At 29.5% G+C, this 23,649-nt stretch overlaps 1 protein-coding gene across 1 annotated transcript; it reads right to left on the bottom strand.

Annotated features, from left to right (window-relative positions):
• Window positions 1-238: 238 nt before the first annotated feature.
• Window positions 239-16,244, bottom strand: LOC136968996 (pre-rRNA-processing protein TSR2 homolog). Its single transcript, XM_067263067.1, has 5 exons — window positions 16,164-16,244; window positions 12,411-12,501; window positions 9,217-9,308; window positions 4,623-4,769; window positions 239-414 (listed from the first exon to the last, which is right to left on the bottom strand). Exons 1-5 carry the CDS (start codon window positions 16,233-16,235, stop codon window positions 295-297), a joined length of 522 nt encoding a protein of 173 aa, XP_067119168.1. The 5' UTR covers window positions 16,236-16,244; the 3' UTR covers window positions 239-294.
• Window positions 16,245-23,649: the final 7,405 nt, after the last annotated feature.

Raw genomic sequence — 23,649 nt, 5'->3', positions numbered from 1 at the left:
CTATTTAAATGTCTTCTATAATCAACTGTAATCTACAGTTACTGTAAGTACAGCAGTTCTAGATAAGCACGATTTATAGTTGCATATAATTACTGATCCAGGTAAAATTAATCATAATTTTACTGGTTACAATGAGAGTCAAGAAATGCTGTTATAAAGCATATCAGTTAACATACTAATATGATGTAATATTTGGAAAATCGGCAATATACTTTGTCGTGAAAATAACAACACTACATTTAGATTTTATATTATTTATTTACAATTTAAAATATATATTAAGAGTATTTAAATTCATTTCCTCCGGTGATTTGATACCAGTGTCCATCCGCCGCCGCCATCGTCGCCGTTGAACGAAACATCAGGTTCTGGTTCACTGTTCAAAGTCAAATTCTGAATTTGTGGTAAAGATTGCTGAAAGAAATATAAAAGATAAATCATACACCATTTACATTTGATCTTTACTACAAGCAATTTATAATTTAGTGAAATATTTATAGTCTTATTTCGTCTACTAGTATGTATCTATTAACCTGTAAATTAAATAAAACAACAATTTTCTAATCTGCGAAACTGAGTTGCAGTATCCTTAAAGCCAGTTTAATAAGTCCTGTTAATAGATACGTACTAGTGGACGAAATAAGACTATAATAAATTGAGGCATATTAATTTAATTTAGTGAAATATTTAATCATAGTTGTATGTTGATCAGAGAGATGGTTCTGCCCAATTTTATAGGTTTGAGATTCTTTTGAATTTATCTTCGAAGCAATGTGGATTATTGTCAAATTCATATAATCCTAATACCATAATGTAAAACTATTAGCAATAATAATGCTTTTCTGGAAGCCAAAGTTTATACAAAGAACATTTTTTGGCCTGTTTTAGAAATCAAATGTTTGAAAAGTGAATTGTACTGTACATTACAAACATACAATTGATGCATTATGAAAGAGTTGAAACTCACTATAAAACTTTGCATGCAAGTTATTTAAAACTGAAGAACAATGTATAGAATGTAGACACACACATTGTACTAGAGCAGCGATTCTCAATGTTCTTAGCTCCATGATCCCGCAAAATATTAATTTTATAAATAAAATTAATATTTTGCGACCCCCCCACCCAAAGGAATAATAACAGTAAGCCTACTATTACTAATTGAATTTTGACTGTAATTATAAAATAATATTTAAAAAAATTTACAATAATCACATTGCACTAATTTTATACATTAAGAATATTTGTTTGAAACTGACAGGAATAGTTGTATTACATTTTTTATACTATTATTTTGTGTCACTGTGTTTATAGCGACGGGTATGAACACGCATTATGATGTGTACGTGCTGGGGATCGCGACACCCAGGTTGAGAAACTCTGTACTAGAGTATAGGTAATTCATAGTGGGCTATTTGTTCTCTGGATGCCACAGATCCCCAAACCTCATTTGTGGGGAAATTCACATCTCAGCATAGTTTAAAATAAAGTCATAGCATCTCAAGATCAGAACGAAAAGTTTTTTTCTGATTAAAATACTCAGAGGAAATGGCTAGGCACCATCAACAATTGAGGCTTCTCTGCATGGCCTTAAGCTTTTATCTATAATAAGACATATATTGATTCAAAATGAAATGTCCAAAAATTAAAAATTTTCTATCAAGACAAAAAACATCACTGTCAAATAAATCAATCATCTATTTTCCTAATTCAGAAATTACTGAAATATTTTTTGGATAAGTTTAATCCTGATTTTATAAATATCTGTCAAAAATTATACATTTAAAAAGTAATTCTTGAGAAAATCAAAATCTTGAATTTTTGAGATCCAAAATTATTGCAATAAAGAGAACCAACAAATATTACAATGATGATCAAACATTAAGGAACAAGTTACTTCTGAACATTTGAAGTGTCATAGAGAAATTGCACATGACCCAAAATGAAACATTTTTATTACCATATACATTGTCAACACAAGTTATATTTTTTATACTACAGCTAAGTTTTACCATAAAGATTCTCATTGTAAAATATTGCTGTAGAAAAATTTCCAAATAAATCACATTACTGACACCAATAACCAGCAAAACAAACAAAAATTTTACTGTAAACTAATGTTTTCTTTTGTGTTCAATGGACATCATCAGAACATATAATGGAACAACAAAAATTAAAAACTATTCGAGCTGGCGTAATTCCCCACAACAGTATTTTATATCTGATATATCAACTCTGTTTTTAAATTACAGACTGAGCAAGCACAATTACAGTTTTTAATTTTTGTTGTTCCATTATATGCTCTATCAATTAAATTCAATAATTAAAATAGAAAATTGTGTTGAAAGAAGAATTGTTGAACATTTTTGCATCACTGCATATACAAATGTACTTAATTTAAATACCGGGATGAATGTTGATGCATGCTGGGAAAAGTTGCTGGATATAAAACAAGAACAGCAATTACTAACTTGATGAGGTAAAATGCATTTGGAGTATATCATTTATAGAATAAAAACATTGGTAATAATGAAAGTTTAATTTGTTTCTTGTCATTTGTTTGCCTTTTTTGACTTGTATTGTCCTCGAAGTCAGAAATAGATCGAGTATTTTTTTTACTTATTTTTAACTGAGAATAATTTTATATTTTTAGTGGTTATTCTATCAATTAAACCTGATGTCCATTGTATACAGAAGAACAAATCATTTTACAGTAAAATTTTTGTACTTTTTACTGGTTATTGGTGTCAGTGGTGTGATTTATTTACATATTACTCCAGTATTTTGATAATTAAAATTAATTCAATGGGGAACGTACAAGTTTACTTTACAATAGAATTTGGGAAATCAGTTCTGGTCATAATGCAATGATTACTTACAACAGCCCAGAAGTAATGAAATAACATTATGTTGTAACAAGATATTTGTATTATACTAATTCTAGTACAGTAGAGCATCGATTATCCGACTCAACTGGGGACTGAGGTTGGTCGGATAACCGAAAACTATGAAAAAATACATTATTAGTATATCCCATGTAATAAGCATATTAGTATATCGCTATTAACCTACTTTGCATTGAATTTTCGTCGATGTTAAGCCTAACAAATTTTTTAAAAATAATAATCATCGTTACATTATTTCTTTATTTTGCAAAAAATAAATAAAGAAAAATAGAAAATTAAGCCTGGTTTAAATACTGGCCTCCCTTTCAAGGTCGAGCCAGTGTTTCCAGCTAAAACACGCAAAAATTTAACAATAATAATAATAATAAAGTAGCCAAGACATAGCCAAATATTGTAGCACCACATCACTAGCGGATATTTGAATTTGCCGACTAGAATGCGGTCGGTTAACCGGGGGTCAGATAATCGATGCTCTACTGTATATTATGTATATATTGTATATAATCTATACATATACAACCTGGTCTTCTATAATTATTTATTTTTTAACGTCGATGCTTTATAAAAGAAGGAAAAAATAATAATGAATTCCGAAAAATGAAAAGCATCTGTCAGGAATATATCTATAAGTAGAAATATAAGTTACTAGAGAATTTTCAATGATTCACAAAATTTTATATATATTTACATAAAATTTTGAGCTTTATTGTGTAAAAATTTTATAGAGAATGTCTGAAGAAATTAACACTTCTGCAAAAAACAGATTGGAGCTGATGTCGAGAATTTTTAAAGAATACGTGCTCTGAACTTTCATTTTTTACCAGAGCTGGCTCTGGTAAAAAATGAAAGTTCAGAGCATGTATTCTTTAAAAATGAAGCTCTGATAGCTCTAGCTCCAGCCCATCAGTAAACCAGTCTCTTTTTTCTGAGAGAGATATGCCAGATTCCCATTCAGGAGCAAAAGAGATTTTTCCAGCATTGTACAAATGTATGCATGAGGTGTATGTTTCAGCACTGAAATAACTAAATAATCTCTGACTATAAAGGATGAAGTAAACATTCAAACCTGATAGTTATACATTAAAGCCAAAAATTGCCAAATTATATTGGGCTACTTCTATTATTAATTAAATACTAAGTAATTTGGCAATACAAGCAGGTGTTAAGTGACACCTCTTACTAAATTTATTAATTATAATTAAATTAATATTTTAATATTTAATTTAGATGGTTCTGGAAGTGAGAATTAAACAAAGGTTTGGGTAGCATAAGGTTTGGCAATGCAACCACATGGTAATGTGAGGTTCCAGGCTGAGTCTGAACTTGTTGCTAATACAGTGGTGATTGGTTAATGAACATAATCTGTTCCAAGACTATGTTCGCTATCCGAATCGTTCGTTAACCGATTATCGATTTACCATAGATTTTTGTGGGAATTTGATTAATTCATTGTGGAGACCCACAAAAATCAATAATTATATACTTTCTTACTATGTTTATTTACATGTAATAACAAGCAGTCTCTCTATTTTTTCATGGATGGCACATCTTTGTTTCTCAGATGTGATTTTCTTTATTCCTTTATCAACTCAAGTCTTTTCGATTATATCTTTCTTAGCTAAGATTTATCTACTGTAGACCTGTTGGAGTTGTCTGCCTACAATATCAGACAGCTGCTCACTCTGCTATATAATAATAATTTTAAACTATTCTTACCATTGAATTATCTGGATTTTCCCCCAACTCAGTCTTTTGATTGTTGTTCTGTAATACTGATCTTTGATTTCTTTGACAACTTTCTAGTATCTTAGATTCCTGTTTGTTTTGACAAAATTCAAAATACTGACAGAATTTCTTGGATACCTAAATAAAATTAATATTTACTTATTTTTAATTTAATCTAGTTTAAACATTTATTTAATGCTCATCTTAAAATAGCTTGTGAAACAAATGAAGTAATTAAGAACTAGTACATTTCTTTCTAGAATTCTCTGTTCATCATCAGAATGTATAATAAGAAATTCAAAAGATTTAAAGATATTAAACAAATAATAATTAGAAATAACAATCACCAATCTAAAAAATATATTAATATTTAAAGATTATGAGAAGCAGGAATAAATCTTAATATTGGAAGCCATTATCTAACTATGGTTGGTAATGTAAACAGATTTTAGTTATAAGAATCAAATGATTATTCTATTATCAAATCAAATATGAATTTTTAAATGTTAGTAAAATATTCATCTTGATAGCTGGTTACTATACATTCTATCTATTTGTATTTCCAGCTACTGTTTTTCATAATTCCAAGTTGTTTATATTCATTATTTTATTGGGTTGTTCAAAATTTCGTTTCTTTTATTACTAGAGGAATTAGATGTATTTTTACCTGCCAATTTTATTTTAAACCACATTTTCACTATATACTTCGACAGCTGACATTTTAAGGCTTGTAAAAAATTTTGTTTGATTCTGTACAATCATTTTTTTTTTCTATGACCCATCAATATGGAAAATCGAAAGCATCATTTTCGGCATATTTTGCTTTCTTATAACTAAAAAATCAAAATGCTGTTCAAACAAGAAAAAAATTGTGGTACATGTTTGGAGAAGATGTGTTGAGAGAAAGACAGTGCCAAAACTGGTTTACAAAATTGCGTTCTGGCAATTTTAATATCGAAGATACACCACATTCTGGATGGCCATTTGAAGCCAATGAAAACAAAATAAAGGTACTGATTGAAGCAATCTGCCTTATAACAACACATGAAATCACTAAGAGATTAAATCTGTTAAAATGAACCATTTATTATTACTTAAAATGAATTGGTTCCATTTCAAAGCTCGACATATGGGTTTCACATGTTATTAAAGAGAGATGCTCTCTATGGTGAGATTTTAAAGAAATTTGTTTTTGAGCTTTTACCAGACAATTTAACAATCGATTCAAAAGTGTACTGCCATCGAGTAAACAAATTGAGTAATATCATCAAACGAAAGGCCAGAATTGATCAACAAACAAAGTGTAGTGTTTTACCATGACGATGCCAAATTTCACACAAGTTTGGTAACTCATCAGAAACTGTTAAAGCTTAGATGGGATGTGTTATCACACCAACCATATTTGCCAGATCCAGCACACTCAGATTATTACTTGTTGCAGTCTATACAAATTTTTTTTAACTGTAAGACATTTACTTGAAATGACATGTCAAAAATCACTTGGATCAGTTTTTTGTAAACGATCAAAATTTTTATTAGTGATGTAACGAATAGTATATTTGGCCTCAGCCGAATACCGAATATTTGGCCAGGAGCGTGGCTGAATGGCTGAATATTCGGCCAAACTATTCGGCTTGATTAATGCAAGTACGAAAATTGGCGCACGAACAGCATTATGGCAAGGATCGCGCACTCTGCTCTCTATTGGCCCGCTGTCAATAGAGAGCAGTGTGTGCCCGCTATTTTTTCTTCCAGTAGGTCTAAATTATTTAAATTAATTAATTAAATTATAATTATTACAGTTAATATGAGATGGAGCCTAACGTCTACCTCTAGTGCCAAATTGGTTTATAATTTATGTAATAGCCGTAAATAGCCCGATATGATTTGGCAGTTGTTGGTATTTAGATGCAAGTTATAACTTATAAGTTATTTTATTTGCAATCGATCTTTTTAACTCTAAAATCTTGTTTTTACTGCGTATTTGTAGACTGAATAGTGTCTAGTTTCTGCCCAGTTGTGGAACAGTTCAAATATATTATTCGGGGTTTTAGTTATAAGAATCAAATAATTATTCTATTATCAAATCAAATAAGAATTTTTAAAGATTGTGAAGTTTTGTGATATTTTGTTGCTATTGTTTTTGTCAATATTTTTAAAATTAACATGATTTCAAATGTTATCTTTTGTATATAATGAAAAATGCTCATTCTTTGCTTTATATATAAAATAAATTATATATTAGTTACTCATCTTCTAGAAATAGATAAATAATTCTTTCATTAAATATGATAAATTTCAATAAAACATTTCGTAAATCATTTTAAAATATTGTAAAAAATATTAAAATATACGCGAATACAAATATAACATAATTAACTAACCAATAATATCAATGCCCGATACATTCTAACCTACACGCCATCAATGCAATAAGATATCGGGCTAGATAAAGGCTATAATATTATTTAATACTAGAGTTAGATGCTATTTCTTATTAACATTTATTAATGCTGAAAATTAAACTATAATTATTAAAGTTACCAAAATGATTAATTTACTGTGTTTTTGTTATTTGGCCGAATAGTGAAAAATAGGCCGAATACCGGGTAGTAACCGAATATTCGTTACATCACTAATTTTTATGAATGTGAAATCATGCTACTACCAGAAACAATGACAACAAGTATTTGACCAAAATGGTCAATATATAATTCAATAAAATATTTATTTATTATAAGAATATTGCGTTTATTTTTCTATGGAAAAAACGAAATTACTTTCCGAAGAACCCAATAATTGCTAATGAATATAAAATTCCAGCATTTCCATTTTTTTCTTTACAATAAAATTCAGCTTTCAATTCAATATAATTCTTGCTTCATACATTTTCAACTTTTATTTCTTTATTCTATCATCATCATTGTAAAAAATAAATAAGCAAAATTGCATGCATTTCTTAAAAGTGTTGCATATATTTAAATTATAGATGCTCAAACATAATTACTATTATTACAATAATAAACTTGTTCTGTAGCATAAATTTTAATGAATAAAAAGATACCGAAGATTTTGATATATTGAATTACAGGCTTACTCTGGAGTTATGTCATCTTAGGTTCCAGACTGTTCCTGATGCCATAACTCAAAGTACTGCCTTTTTTCCCACCTATCAATGTATATACTTCCTCTCCTTGCACTTTGATATTATGTACAGTACATTTGACTTCTTGACCTTACCAAACCATTCAAGATTTAGAAGCAAGTATTGAATGGTTTGGTAAGATCAAGAAGTCAAAACATACATTCTCTGGATTTTTAGCTTATGTTTGGTAATAAAAATAAAACTATAAAATCAATTATATATATAATTCTATAAAATCAATTATGAAAATCCAGAGAAAATAACAAAAATTTCAAAAAAAAGGTACATTATGTTTTGTTAAAAATGTTCAATAATTTTTGCTTATTTTTGTAAAATGTACAATAGAAGAGAAACTTCCTTTCTGTTAAAGTGTGATAATATAAGTTCCTTCAAATTTGATAGTTCTTGTGTGAGATTTTACAAGACTCATCCGTTAACTCACCCAACTTCCATCATATGTCAGAAGAGTGGAAGCCTTGTTTTGACAATTATAATTGGATGAATTTTCTGGATAAAAAAAAAGGATAGCCTAGCTCAAGAGCAGTCTCACACCTAGAATTTGTTGCCTGTGTAGAAGAGAGACAATGTGGCTGAAAATCCTAGACCAGGGATGGCGAACCTTTTTGAGTCCGCATGCCATATTGTAAGCATACTTAGCTTTAAAGATGTTAATGCGTGCCAAAGTCTTAGACTTCGAATATGCTTTAATTCGAATAAATGTAAAAAAGTAAAAAATCTGATTGAAAAAAGGATGATCAGGTGATAAACAGAATAGATGGTTGAAAAGGACAGAAATCATATGATACATTATGTGCCAGATGATTTCTCTTATGTGCCACAGGTTCGCCACCTCTGTTCTAGACCTTTGATGCATGTAATAGAAAACAAAAATGAAGAATTTGAAAGACAAAGAAAACACTGTCAATTTAGAAAAAATTGTGAAAATAATATAATATATTTAAGTTATTGTGTAAATTATCTCAATCCAAAGGGAAAAGTCAACAGTAGGATATTGGTTCTGATTATGATTCAATAATTTTAGGTTATAATAAAGTATATTAAAGTAGGGATCGATGGAGGGTCAAATTGTATTTGTAATCTCAGTTTATGTTGTTAATTTTTTTTCTTAATTTTTGTTAATAAATTGAATTTGTTTTGATTTCAAGCATGTCTGGATATGTATTTCCAATAAAGTCTACGTCTATCATCTTACTCGTGTCATGAATGTTCCCTTCTCAAATCCAGTAAATTTATATTTGGGATAGGACAGTCAATGTGCACTCTAGCACACGAATTAATTGCTGGATGGTGTCAGGAATCCTGATTTTTTGGTATTGAATTAAATAAAACAGTCATTCAACATATGTCACAGGGTCTATCCAGAGCACTAGAAATTCGCATAATTATATATATTAATTCATATATAAATTTATAACTTACTTCTAAAACACTGCCATCATCTGCAATAGTATTAAATTCATAACTTAAGATGTCTTCTATATATTCTTCTACTTCTTCAGGAAGTAAATTATCTACATAAAAAAGTAATAAATAATATAATATAATAATATAAAATATTTTTATTTCATTTTATATTGCTTTATGAACTTTATAAAACTCAATAATACCTATGTCTTATCAACTTCCTACATATAAGAACCTCACTATCAGTCTTCTTGTTATAAATGCATTTGTTCTTTCATACACACAATTACATTTAGAGAGGTAATTTAAAATGTTAGACAGCTTTGTGTAATGCAGAATATGCTAACAGTAAGTCCTATTACATACAGAATAATGCTCGTCAGTCAAATAGACTTTCCCCACCATGTTTGTTAAACTCAAAGCTGTGGTCACACCTTGCATTATCCAGCCACACAGGCAACTGCAACCATGACAGCTGTTCTCATTAACTAGTAACCCCCTTCAAAAACCGGCACAACTGCAACCAAAACTAGAAACAAAAAGTTTGTTCTAATCATGCCAATTGCAAACACACATCCAATCAGAAAACGTCTTTGTGCCACATCATATGATAGCAACATTGAAAATAGATCATCATCATGGCAGAAAGTAAGAGGATTGATACTTTTACAGAATCGAGATTTATTGAGCTTTATTTAGGCTCATGAATACCTATGGGATTTTAATTTGTAGTTTTATTGAAGATTTTATCTCTTCATGTATTCTCACCAGCTCTAACAAAATGATTGCCTTTTTTTCTTTATTCGTTGCAGAAAAGAAACTAAGAAAGAATTTTAGCCATTTTAATAAGAAAAATGGCTAAAATTCCATAAATACTCTGAAAGTAGAACACAAACTGTCGGTAAACTTATCAAAGTAGTCAGAAATAAGCTACTGTAATTTTATTGTATTTCTAAATAAAAATTAAATACAGAACATGGCCGGCATTATTCACATTTAATAAATATAAAATATAAAATATAAATACGACTTTACAAACTTGGAACTTTGTCTTGTCTTTACTTCCGCGTTCACACCATCAGTAGTCCTTTAAAATTCACAGTCTCTTGGAGACAACCTTTCTTTTGAGGCTACTGCCTCTGTAAAAGAATGTAAAACAGGTAAAAAGCGTCCTCTGGTGTTATTGCCACAGTTAAAATATCACATTTCTAAATAAAAATTAAATACAGAACATCGCCGGCGTTATTCACATTTAATAAATATAAAATATAAATACGACTTTACAAAAGTTAAGAAGCTGTGTCTTGTTTTACTTCCGCCATTCACACCATCAGCATTTCTAAATAAAAATTAAATGACGAGATGGCGGAAGTAAAGACAAGACAAAGTTCCAACTTTGTAAAGTCGTATTTATATTTTATATTTAGTAATTTTATTGGTTTATTATGAGGGCACATGTTTCCAAGTTGCAACGGCAATGAACAATGAGACCGTGACAAGATGCACGCAACTCATGCTTGTTGCACTCGCAGTTGCCTGCGCGGCTGGAAATCCTAAGTATGACCACTGCTTAAGACAACATTGTTCAGTAGCTATCCCTTAACTACATAATATGCTTGTAAAAGAAAGACATCAACTGCATCTCTTTTTCACAAGCATAATTACTAGCTCCCAACTTCAATAGTTTAAAAAAGGATGGTTTGCTCTTGAACAAATGATTCCTTTTGCATTACTAATAAATCAGTTTACTAGGAATCAGTTAAAAATGCATCAATAAATATACCAGTAATTCAATACTTTTTACTGGTAAACTTTGGTAAAAATAGGCTCATGTAATAGTTTTTTTTTTTGAAACCAAATATTTATTTTAATACATTTTCATGTATATTTATATTTATATATATTAAAAATAGAAACATTGAATGTTTTTATTTAAATCATAATAGTAGTTTACATCATTTATCCTTTAAATTATTACTGTACAGTTCACATTTATCTGAATGTGAATGCTTGCAATGACAACTTTTCAATCATGAAAAATAAAAACCTACAGCATGCTCTATTTTTCAGACAATGAAACTGTTGTTTTTGAAAATAGAAAAGAAGGAATTCAATTGGACATAGTGCACTAGCAATTATTTAGCTGCAAACTTATCCATGAGTCAGCAACAACTACTAGTGGCCTGATTTTTGCATCTGCAGTCAAAATTTAAAATTACCAGTAATATTTTAAAAATTTACCATATTTAAGTAATAAAAAAAGTTAAATTTGCAATCCCTAGTATTTTTTAAATTTTTGTATTTGTAGATTGTCATTTTTCTAAAGCAGTTCATAATAGCAGCACTAAATATTTTTCCATCTTTACTTTATTCATGTATGGACTATGTCTTCCATCTTTCTAGTATACAGTATGTCATTCAATCTATAAAAGATACCTTAAGTTGGAAAAATCAATTTCCATTTTTTGAGTGTATCTAATTATAAACATCATATATTATTTATACTTATTTAATCTACTGATTATTTTTTATATTTTAATATATTAAAAAATAGAAAATGTTGTGATTTAAAATAATGCAAACAAATTAACAGCTATAAACTTTTACAAGAATAGGTAAATGACACTTAACACTAAATGCTTGGATATTATTCTATTGTATAAAATTTGGATTAAACTGACACTCTATAGCTCATTCTATTTTACTTTTAAGAGTTATTTGTAAAATAGATCATTATCTGTAATTTAATATTTTAAATACACTTGGTCATGTATAAAACAGACAAGTTGAGGAGGAGTAAAATAAAACCCCAAAATGCATCCAATAAGGATGCAATTTGGAGACCGTGGAAAAGTCACAAAGTACTTACACGTCTGGTGTCTGTTTCATATATGGTCAAGTATATATAAAATATTTTATTTTTTGAGACTTCAAATTTTTTCTGATAATATACTTGACATGTTCCTTAACTGTACCATTTAATTTTTTTTCTAAGAAGTCTATTTCTATTTAAAAATTTCACATCAATGAGCTTGTGAATGAGGCCAATGTAATTTTATAATATAGATGTATGGTAAACATTTATAAACGATTTATTTTATAGCTAAATATCAGAAAACATTAATTTTTGTCAGATTATATTTAGGCCCTACTACTGAAATAAAATTGATAAAACAAAATAAAAACTGATAAAAGATATGTTCATATACCATTTTTATTAAAAAATTCTTCAATAACATCAGCTAGCCATAATTCTTTTGCATGACTTTCTGGGCCACCCATCCCATGTTCAATTGCCATCTATAAAATATATAAAAATTAATTATTATTTTAAATATCGAGTGAAACAAAAGTGTAATAATAAATAAAAAAACATCATGATTATTTTATACTAGAGAAATATGATATTTGAAGGGAATAGATGCAAATGTCACATTATCCAATTTTTGGCAGTATTGAGTTATTCATATCACTGTGTTCATCTTGTAAAGGTGAATAAGACTGTAATATAATCTCTCTATACACCAGAATTTGTAATAATTAAAATAACACTTCTAACCTTTCACCCGGTGTCGTTCTATTTTCAGAATCGCAAATGTTTTCACAGCCCCTCCTGGGCTCTTCTTCAGGCTTCGTCAAATAGGCCGTTAACATTCGTTAACAGAATATTAAGCAACGGCAAAGACCCACCAAACCCCGAAAGGCTTCCGGGAGTATATATGATACCACTAGAAGACCACAGGTGCAATAGACAATTAACATACATTGGTTCCACGAAACGTGCGTTAAAAGTGAGGTTAAAGGAGCACGAGTCAGACATACAGCACGGTAGATACACTACGGCCCTGGCGACGTATGCGTCGGAAGAGGAGATAACGGCGGACCTGCATGCGGCAAAAATCATTATACCCAGCTATAACCCACAGCAATTGAAATGGCTAGAAGCCATGGAGATATTTAAGGCGGGATTATGTAGTACCTGCGTTAATTATAAAGAGGAAATGATCCTATCGAGCGCATGGCAGGTTTTGCTAGAAAACAGTGTTTAAAGGGAAGAACATGGAGCATGCGCAGTACAAATGTCCAGCTGCTGCACGTGGTAATGTTCTGAAAAGAAATCAAATTGAATATTTATTCGAATGTTAACGGCCTATTCGACGAAGCCTGAAGAAGAGCCCAGGAGGGGCTGTGAAAACGTTTGCGATTCTGAAAATAGAACGATGCGATTCTAAAAATAGAATGACACCGGGTAAAAGGTTAGAGGTGTTATTTTAATTAAGACTGTAATAGTGAAGTCACCCTACACTCACATTTTTAGACTGGAAAAATTGTAGAAAATCACGTTTTGAAGCATACATCACATTATCCAACAACCGTTTTGCAGCAACATTCACACTCTCCAATTCAACCAATTAGAGAACCCTTGGCGCACACAAAGCATCATGGGATTGTCTGCTCCAGTTCTGTTGATGTTGTGTCTGCTCACAATTTTCTAGCTGCTTTGTTTTTAATATTTTGGTAATAATTCTTGTAAGTATTTAGTGTTAACAATTGAAATACAGTGTACAATGGATGAACTAGTGTAATTAATAAAGATTGTGTGCAATTTGATTTTTGGTGTTTATTATCCCCCAATAAAATAATGTTAAGATTCATTTTTCTTGGTTCTTGTTGTTTTTGATTATGTTAACTGTTTCGGTTAACATAACTAACATTCTTCATATAAGATTTGTTGCAAAACTCACTGTCCATATTTTAAAGTTAAATCCTAGTTTTCCCTCCTTTACAAAGAGTTTGAGACTATGTGCAAGTGGTTTCCATGCCAACAGAGATATCATTAAAAAAAAAATTGTTATAATATATCACGTATGTCAACAATAAATAGTGTTTTATGTTTTTCCGAAAGTCTTAAAAAGGGGAGAGTTGTGATACCCTTCATTTATAACAAACTAAAATATTTTTTTTATTTACTAAATTACTTTTTCTATTATTATTTTAATACCCTTAGACTAATAGTACATACTTCAATAGTTACCAATTTTCTCACCCAAAAACTAAAAACCCATTAGAATCTGACAAATCTCTATACCCAAGTAAAATTTCAACCTAGGTTATGGAAAATTAGAAATGACAACAAAACATCACTAGATCTGTAGATAATTATTATTTAATAAGTTAATTAGAACTATCATTAAAAATGTCCAAGGCAAAATTAAATTACTTATATTAATTAATGATTTGTAAATTTAAACAACATGTACCATGTTTTGAAAATTTTAATAATTAATTTGATCAAGTAATATTAATTTATTACTTGAATTTTGACCTTTTTTAGGCATTATTATTCTCACTTTCTAGATCCTTTAACTCTGTTCATTAACATCTGTAAAAGTATTGACAGTTTACTAATAAACAATACATCCATTCTTTTTCCCTTATAGCCATTATAGCTTGTATTGTTACAAAAAAGCAAGCTTCCATCCAAGAGATCAAAACATTCCAACTGCATCAGGATACTTGAAGTTTTGGAGATATCTAAATTTGAAAAAAGGGCCATTGCATTAATTTTAAAGATGAACAACATCTATCTTACTGTGGTAATCCTTATATGATCATGGAACAAACTATGACATACAACGTCATGACATAGGGCTATTATAATGGAATGTTCTTATTTATGTTTATATCATTTGATTAGTTACTTTTTAGTTTTATTTCTCTACCTCACTCTATTTACTTTTATCTTATTTATTTTTATGTATTTGAAAATTATTTTATTTAATTTTTCAAAACACATCATTGTTCTATTCAAGCATTCCATCATTGAATATATGGACTAGAAAATGATCTCCATTTGCAGATTGAAAATGTTAGTGCAGAAGTTTTATTTTAAATTAAATCTTGCCTGAATTCAATTAAGGCTCTTTGATAGACATTTTCATTGCTAAATTCCAGCTTCCCAATTGATGTTGGAACTCCGTTTTGGTTTTTGTAAATGAAGACATTTTGAATCTTGTGTTTGCAAAGTATGTTCTTTTTTTAAGGGTGTTTACTTAAAATTTATGTCTACTCAACAGGTCTATATTTTAGTAGTGTTTAATATTTTAGTTTAATAGTTTTTAAGGCTGTACTATAGATTACCATCTATGGAATTTCGGAACTTTGAGTATATATTTGAACTGAGAGGGCCAAGATGAGTTCAACGATACCCTCCTTTTGGACCGGAGACAAAAAATAATCTATAGTATCCCTGTTTTTAATGTTTATGTTTTAAGTTTCCCGAGCTACAATTATGGGGGGAGCAACTTAAAAATATTAAGCTCAAAAGGGACCACAGGTCAAAAATCTCAATAGTGGCAACCAATTGTGGAAATAGATAAATCAAAAAATTTTCACTGAAAATACAACAGAGGATAGTGGAGAGAGGGACATTGGATATTCAGAAGTAGAGAAAGTGTCTGGCCAATATGTTTTTTATATTGAAGTGTCAGATAGGAAGGAGAACAATGTAATTTAACAGAAAACTAGATTTTACATGGTACACATAATGCGAGCAATAGTTGGTGAGCCTAAAATAACATTGAGCAATGGCCCAATGGTGTGTACACCCATTTCATCATTGTTCACAAACAAAACTTATAGATCCAGAAGATTCAGATGTGCATAAGCAAACTGCAGTGCATATTCTAATGTGTAACTGAACACAAAATGTGTAATGGAAATTCTGAATTGCGCAATGGGAATACAATATTTGTGAAGTAATTAAGTGTCCAATTTCTGGGTTTCTAAGTATTTCTTTCTTCTGATTATGTTAAAGTTAAAATATTTACCCAAATATTTGGTTCCATGCCATTCCAGTTACACAGCCAATAACTTTTTATGCAGCCGCAACATCAATATCATTGTTTAAATTATAATCCACAACCACAGCGTTTTCATTTTGTTCAAATTTTAAAACTTACTTGCAAAGCGGTCCAATTTTTCAAGACGTTTTTAATTCCAAAATGAAACACGCTTTCATTTGAGGCCGCCATCTTTTCGAAAACGCCACCTGGCAAAAATATTTACGAAAATTTTTATTTATAAATAAAAAAGTCATATACCAAATATCAAACTGTTTAATCTGTACAAATAGTAATATTTTTTCTATGAATATTAATAAATTATAATTCGTATTAAATAATAATAGCTTTTCTCTTTTTCCACTCTGTGGGTACTAATGTTAGATCACGCGAGTGCATGGCCAACGAAAGGACAGGAAAAACGAATAAAACAAAACTTGGTAGAAGTTTATTTTATCGACACCAACGTTTTTCTTCTTAATTATATTTATAATAGAGACATACATGCTAGACATGTTTAAAACACATCGAATATATGAAGGGCAACTCATTTAAAAAACGCTATAAACAAAAAATCATAGGACTACTTACCGACTGTGCACCGCCATCGCTTTAGCTTGTTTTGGTCGTGGAGCTACACATTGGAGGGCGGACGCGCACACAGCGTGTCACGTGACCCGGATTCGACGTCAGTCGCTCACGTGACTACTGCTCTGACGCGTTTCCGGACAACTTTTTCTTGTGGCGGAAGAATTCGTTCTGTTTGCACTATACCTCGCAGGCGTCACGTGATAGAGTAAAGACACCCTACGGTGCCCACATTAATAGCGGTGCTTCGCTGGGCTGCTGTTTGTAGACATTTGCGAACGACGGTGAAAAAAAAGAGACGCCCGTAATATCGTAATCTATAATTTTAAAATATGCGTTTTTAGAGAGAAAATTTAAAAGATGGGTTCCAATAGCATCCAAAGTAACTGCGAAAAAAACTCGAGATGACACTTATATATATTGACGCGCGTTTTCACAACTTGTAAATTTTTCATTCATAAAACTACATAATGGACACAAAAACCCGCGTGGACAGCCCGCGGACCAGTTTGACGAACTTTGCTTAGTTACGCTTTCGTAACACCGTAACATTTTATAACGAAATTCACAAGCTAAGGTTTGACAACGACGATTTATTTTTCGAGATTAACTTGTTAAAAAGAGAACAATCAAATTACTTTAAAATTCAGATTAAATGTTTATAACTATAAATTTATAAACACGTATGTTTTACATAGCCTAACTAATCCTTTAAATTTAAAAATGTAAAGTTATATAACAATAATTTATATGTAAGATGTGGATCAATAGGCTACTACATAAAGACTTTTCTGTTTGATAATGTTTTACTTAAAAACAACAGACGCAACACGCGTCAGAGCGAAGTTCTCACACCCAGTTTTTTTTTTTTTTCATTCCAATACCTCGCGGACCAATACTTTTGTGAATTAAAATAAAAGTAATGATAAGGCGGATCACAGTTTGAGTACGTCCAGTTAGACCGCCAGCGACTTTCTTTTAATTTCTTTTATGAATCGCATATTATAAAATAAGTTATAGTTATCATAAACAAATCAATTTATGATTGATAATGTTAAAATTAAAGATGTATAAATGAAATAAAAAATGACGACTTCCTGAATATCGTGTAATTCCTATTCGACTGATATAATAAATCTAGTTTAGAACGTGGATAAGAATATGCCGACAATAAAACTATTTCGTTACTAAACAGTACACGTTTATATTTCACCTAAAAAAGATAAAAGTAATAGGAATTAAAAAATCTAAACATGGACTAGCCCAATGAATATTGTAATTAATATCTTAGTTTGGTAAGATACAACTTCACTCACGGGAACAATGCGTAACGAAATTTCATATCGGTGATCGAAAAAATTACAATTTTGGCTAGGAAAAGGTGGAAGGAGTAAAACTCACATTTTTATTTAAATATCGTAAATAGGCAAAGTAATTAAAAACTGATTCAAACATGTATTAAGTGGCAGACAATACACGACTCGAACGTAAGAAGTTACACGATACTGTTTGTTATAATCGTGCCGTCAAACCAAGAAAGCCAAATCAAGATGCCTTTCCTATTAGTTCAAAATCAAAATACGTATATGATACTTTTTTATTTCAAAGGATGACAATGACGAAGAGAAATGACTCGTCAACACAGAATTATTTTTAAAAGAGCGTCTTTTTAAAAACACGTTATTTTATAAAGTTTAGTTATTTAAAATGCGCAATGTAGATCTTTCTCGCTAGACTTATTATACCATCAATTAGAAACAGGACAAGCTTTAGAAAATCACATTTTTTCCCCTAGAGTATGCATTTTTCGAACTTCGAGTCCCTTATCAACTCTGTCATGTAACTGTTTAGTTGCACTGTTACAAAATTTGTAAAATTTTTTAACTTACATGGTTATGAGAAGCACAGAAATGGTGACGATTGATAAAATACAGATGATAATTATTAATTTATAGGTATTTGCTATCGCAATAGTTAAAATGTTAATGATTTACAAGAACAAACATGCGCACGAGAATTACGTTTTTCTGTTATTCAGAGGTTAACTAAAATCCCATTCGAGGTCTTGCCTAATCGCATTCCTAAGCTTGTAAATAAAATTATTTTTATAAAATTTGACCATACGGGAAGTGTTTAATGTGAACGTTATATTGTAATTTATCTTCGATCGTTACGTATACAGTATTTGTTGTCAGTTAATTCTTTGATGAAATTGGTATCAGAATATTGCGGGTGTAACTCGTAATAATAATATCGTCTGCTTGGATTAATTAAAATATTTTCTTTTGAAATTATTTGGAAAAATAACTTGTTTTCTTACACCCCATAGCTACCTGTCAATCTTCATTACAGACTCTTTATAACGTTTGAGTGGAATCCTTTGAAGGTCCACTGACAGTTTTACAAGTTTTGGGAATTTGAACTCGACTAATTAGACGCCTAAAATGTGTAAAATATTTGAATAAATACATCAATTTCCCAGCTTAAGGAAGTATGCAGCAAAAATTCCAACGTTATTTTCTACATAAAGCAGATACTAGCTCAGCCAATAATTAGTCTAATTCACAAAACAACACCTGCCACTTTTTTAAAAAAGTATCACCAGTGGAATCATTTTTATTTTCGTTTTTTTTACTTCTTATTCCCACTATAACGATTTTATTGTATATTTATTTATTTATATTACCATGTTCTTTCTTTTTGTTTTTATTTTTTATTTTTGTCCGTTACTAATGGTTTGAATTTTTTCAAATAATTGTATTCTTTTAATGGAATGATAATGTTCCTTTTTTCGAAAGTTAAAACCTGAAGATGGCTTCTTGAGTAAGCCGAAAACGTTAGTTTTCTCAATAAAATTGTCTCAGCTATAAGTAAATGTGTTGTTTTGTGAATTAGATTATTTTCTACAACTTTTTCATGTGAATAGTTTTTCGTAATGAATTTAGTAAGAATTAAAACAAGAAACCGGCTAGCAGACACATCGAAAATAATTTAAAACTAGCAGTGACTAATATTTAACCAAACATTTCTGATATATAACGTTTACATCATTTCTAGAAGCTAAATTAAGTACAGTATATGTTTATTTATTTGTTTATTTGACTAAACGACATTATGGCCATTGGCTTTTTCCAAGTGTCGACAAAAATACATATACAGAAAATAAACAATCAACAAACAAAAAAAGAACAACAAAAATAAATAATACACAAAATTAGACATCGTTCAATTTTTTAACAACTTGTTTAAATTGCCCATAAGTTCTCAGATCTTTATATGCTTTTAAAGAATTCCAGTTATACATCAGTCGGTAGATCGGTGCATCTCGCCAAAACAGTGCTAAACTCTTGGTAGAATCAAATTTTTTTTTTTCATTGACAGTTATAGTTAGAGGTCCTAAGGTGTTTATTTAACTTATCACTTATTATATAAGTGATGAGTTAAGATTAAGAATAATATTAGCTAGAATCTTATACTAAGCTTAAGATTAAGAATAATTACTAATAACTAAGCTTCTGAACTATAATATAAGCCAAACATTCATTTAAACTTCAAAAAAATGTTTGAAATATGAATATATATAAGATTTTTTCCTGCCAGCCAGAAGCTGTATCCCATATGGAAATACCATATCGAAGTTTGGTTCCATACAAGCGTGATATAAACGCAAAAGAGTCTCAAAATTTATGAAACTCAGTATTCTTTTTAATATTCCAATAAATCTAGATAAAGACAATGTTAGATTATTTATATGATTGTTCCATCGTAATTTATCATCAATTTCAATACCGAAATATTTTACGGTATTAACTCTTTGAATACGTTTATTATTAATTCTTACTTGTATATCATCTAAGTTGACTTTTTTGTTTTTATTTGATAAATAAACATATTTTGTTTTATTCTAATGTATTCTAAAGTTATTATTCACCATATATTTAATTAATTTAGCCAACAATAAATTCATGTTATTTTTAATTAATTGAAGATTCCAACCCGCATAGGTTATAACAATATCTTCTGCCAACAATATATTATTATTTTCGGTATATTGGTTTCTATAATATCGTTTATATAAATATTAAAAAGCGGCTATGCTAATTTATGATTGCATATTAATAAATAATTGTGATTTACTGGCATTTCTTTTTTCTCTTTTCTCTCGTTTGGGGCTCGCGTTAGTTCAAAAGTTTTTAAATACGGCCGTTACAAAGAAAAAGGTTGCCCATCCCTGATTATACTAAATGATTAAGTATAAGAAGCGCGTATCAACATATTAAAGTACGAACTTAGTTTTATTTTATTTCATTCATTTAGAAAATATTACATTTACTGCAGAAGGAGAAATCTTATTTCAGATAGAAAATAGTTAAGAAAATTTATTGAAACATCAAATAAATACATTTTAAAATAGTTTTAGACGTTACTAGTAAAATTTTATTTCATAATATAATACTGTAAATATTCTTCGATACAACTATGTAAAATTTTAGATTAACACTGTTTTATTTACAAGTTTAATAAGGCGCCCTTATAAGGCGCCTTTCGTGGATATCTGATTAATCACAATTAAGTGTTGAGACTTTGAAAGCCATATTATGTGTGAAATATAATTTAAACTCTTGCGAAAAATTTAATGACATTTTAAACGACAGCAATCTACTAAAAAATTCACTCGACTGAGAAATATGCGAAAAAAGAAGAGTTTTTAAACATTTATAATAGTATATAAATTTATTATATTTGTAAATTTTACATACGTTGAAATTTAAAAAAAAATATAACAATACAATTTTTGCGTTCTTTGATAATAAAATTTTGTTGATCTAGAACAATTTTTTTCAAGAAGAAAACAACTTCCTACTCCCACGTCAATTTTGTCTCGCTTCACAAATGTTAAAATCTGGTCACCTTAAAGAAAATAGAACTTAAATTTAATTACTCATTACATTTACACTCATTCTGAAATGGATCCCCTGCTGGACTGTAAATGAGAAGAATTACTAAAGAGAGAATTACTGTCGTGTGTGTCATATGTATTGTACAGCTAGAATAGTGATAGTTGAAGAAAATACTTTAATTAATCCAAGCAGACGATATTGTTCCTTATTCATTTAGTATAAGGCCTACAAGTTTACTATCATCATTAAAAAAAAACTATTTTTCTGTCAATGTATTCTCTATGTTTTGCTTACGAGCAATTCATGAAAATGTGTCATTTTTGTTATTTCCTGAGTCTACACAGTACAAGAAAAATTTATCTGCGCAGTTTTCGAAATGGACTTGCATTATGGTGCTTGTATATGCAGGTTTCTTTAGACAATAGGCTATATATATATATATAGCCTATTGTCTAAAGAGATCCTATGTATAGAATTTTATAAAGGGGAAAAATAATTTAATTAAACTTTAAATGGTTCTAGAAAATTAGGCAGTGAATCAAGGGCGTCGCCAGGGGGAGGGGCAGAGGGGCAGTTACCCTCCCCTAGAAATTCGAAAAGTTATTTAAATGCTAAGTTTTAATTAAAATAATCTTCTTAGGCTTCTTGTAAGTTAAAGAAAATGTTTTATTTGAGATATTTCTTTTCCGGTACATAGTAAATGATTAAAACTTTATGAATCGTTTCTATTTTACCTACATACAGTTCATATCCTCTATCAATTTACATCATCTTGCCCCCCCTTACCCATTGGCTGGCGTCGTCCTTGCAGTGAATGGCTAACCAAAGATGGAATTACTGCTCCTAAAAAATTAATTTTAATAAAAAACAAAATGAAACTCATCAATTTTAATTTAAATATAATAGTGTTTTAAAGTATTATTTACTCTAAAAACCTTAATGTCAGTCAAATATAAGAACATTTATGCCACTGAAAGGAGCCGTATTGCATGTTTAGAGTCTCTCGAATTGTGAAATTACCCGTGGTTAATAGTTCATAGAAAAAGAATTAGGACATTGTCTCAGGATCGTACTAGTGTTGGGCATAAATCAGTTGTAAAAAGCCGATTATTCGATTCGATTGTTTTTCTTAGAATCGACTGATTCAGTTGTTCCGGCATACTTCGACAGAAATGAAAATTTTTGAAGTCATATATAAGAAAAATATATTTAAAAAAAACTTAAAATCTGTAAATTTTTATTAAATTAGAATAACAATTCTTACATGATTTCATTTATTCTAATTAATTAAACAAATCCGAAAATTAGAAATTACTTAAAGCGTCTTCTAATTTTAAGGTGTTTAGTGTTAGTTTTACTGACTTTTAAAAAATTTGTCTAGAATTTTTTAGTATAATTTAATGCAAGCTACTGTCAAGAGACTAGCGACGTCAAAAGCGTTTATGCATGCCTATTATCAATTTTTCGAAATATCGCTTCTGGACGCAAAATTTAAGAGAAATTGCTCTTCTCTACCAGCAGAGCGAATATTTTCGAAAGTTGGTCAGATAATGAATGAAAAGACAGATAGAATAAAAGCAGAAAAATTACACAAACTATTTTTTAATAAAAAGTTGTAATAAAAACTGATAATCATTTTCATATTTACAATCTTTAATTATGTTAATATGTTCAGTTTATTATTTTAATAAACAATAACGTTTAAAATAGTAGTTTCACGATGAATTATTTATTTCATTATATCTTTCATAATTTAATAAGGATTTTTTTTCAAATTGCGATATTTCGCGCTCAGAATCGATCTGTTTCTTATTTTTTTTACTATAAATGTATCACTAAGATTGTTGTTTGTTTCAAAATTTTACCTAGAATCGTACTATAATTGTTTCTTTAATTTATCAAAAATCCATTTATTTTTTAGGTCGGCTAGTCCGAAAAATCCATCGGAATGAAATGAAACAATAAATAATTTCTAGGTTTGTAAGCTGATTCGAATAGCAATCACATACCTAGAATTCTAGGTATAAAAATAATATATAATGATTTTCAATAAAATGTTTTCTACCTACTTTATAATCTTATATATAAAATTCTCGTGTCACAATGTTAGTTACCGT

Source organism: Centruroides vittatus, unplaced genomic scaffold, assembly GCF_030686945.1.
Source record: "Centruroides vittatus isolate TY-2023 unplaced genomic scaffold, ASM3068694v2 contig_1035, whole genome shotgun sequence".
In the NCBI taxonomy this organism is placed as follows: Eukaryota; Metazoa; Arthropoda; class Arachnida; order Scorpiones; family Buthidae; genus Centruroides; species Centruroides vittatus.
The sequence above is the reverse complement of the archived record's forward strand: the minus strand, read 5'-3'. Positions and strand labels throughout refer to the sequence as shown.

Excerpts from the sequence above, each read along its gene's own strand:
- LOC136968996 (XM_067263067.1), bottom strand. The coding sequence starts at position 16,235 with ATGGCGGCCTCAAATGAAAGCGTGTTTCATTTTGGAATTAAAAACGTC. Across the intron at positions 9,309-12,410 it reads AGAATTTTTTAATAAAAATG|ATAATTTACTTCCTGAAGAA; the intron begins GTATATGAACAT and ends TTTTTTATGTAG. Across the intron at positions 415-4,622 it reads AAAATCCAGATAATTCAATG|CAATCTTTACCACAAATTCA; the intron begins GTAAGAATAGTT and ends TATTTCTTTCAG.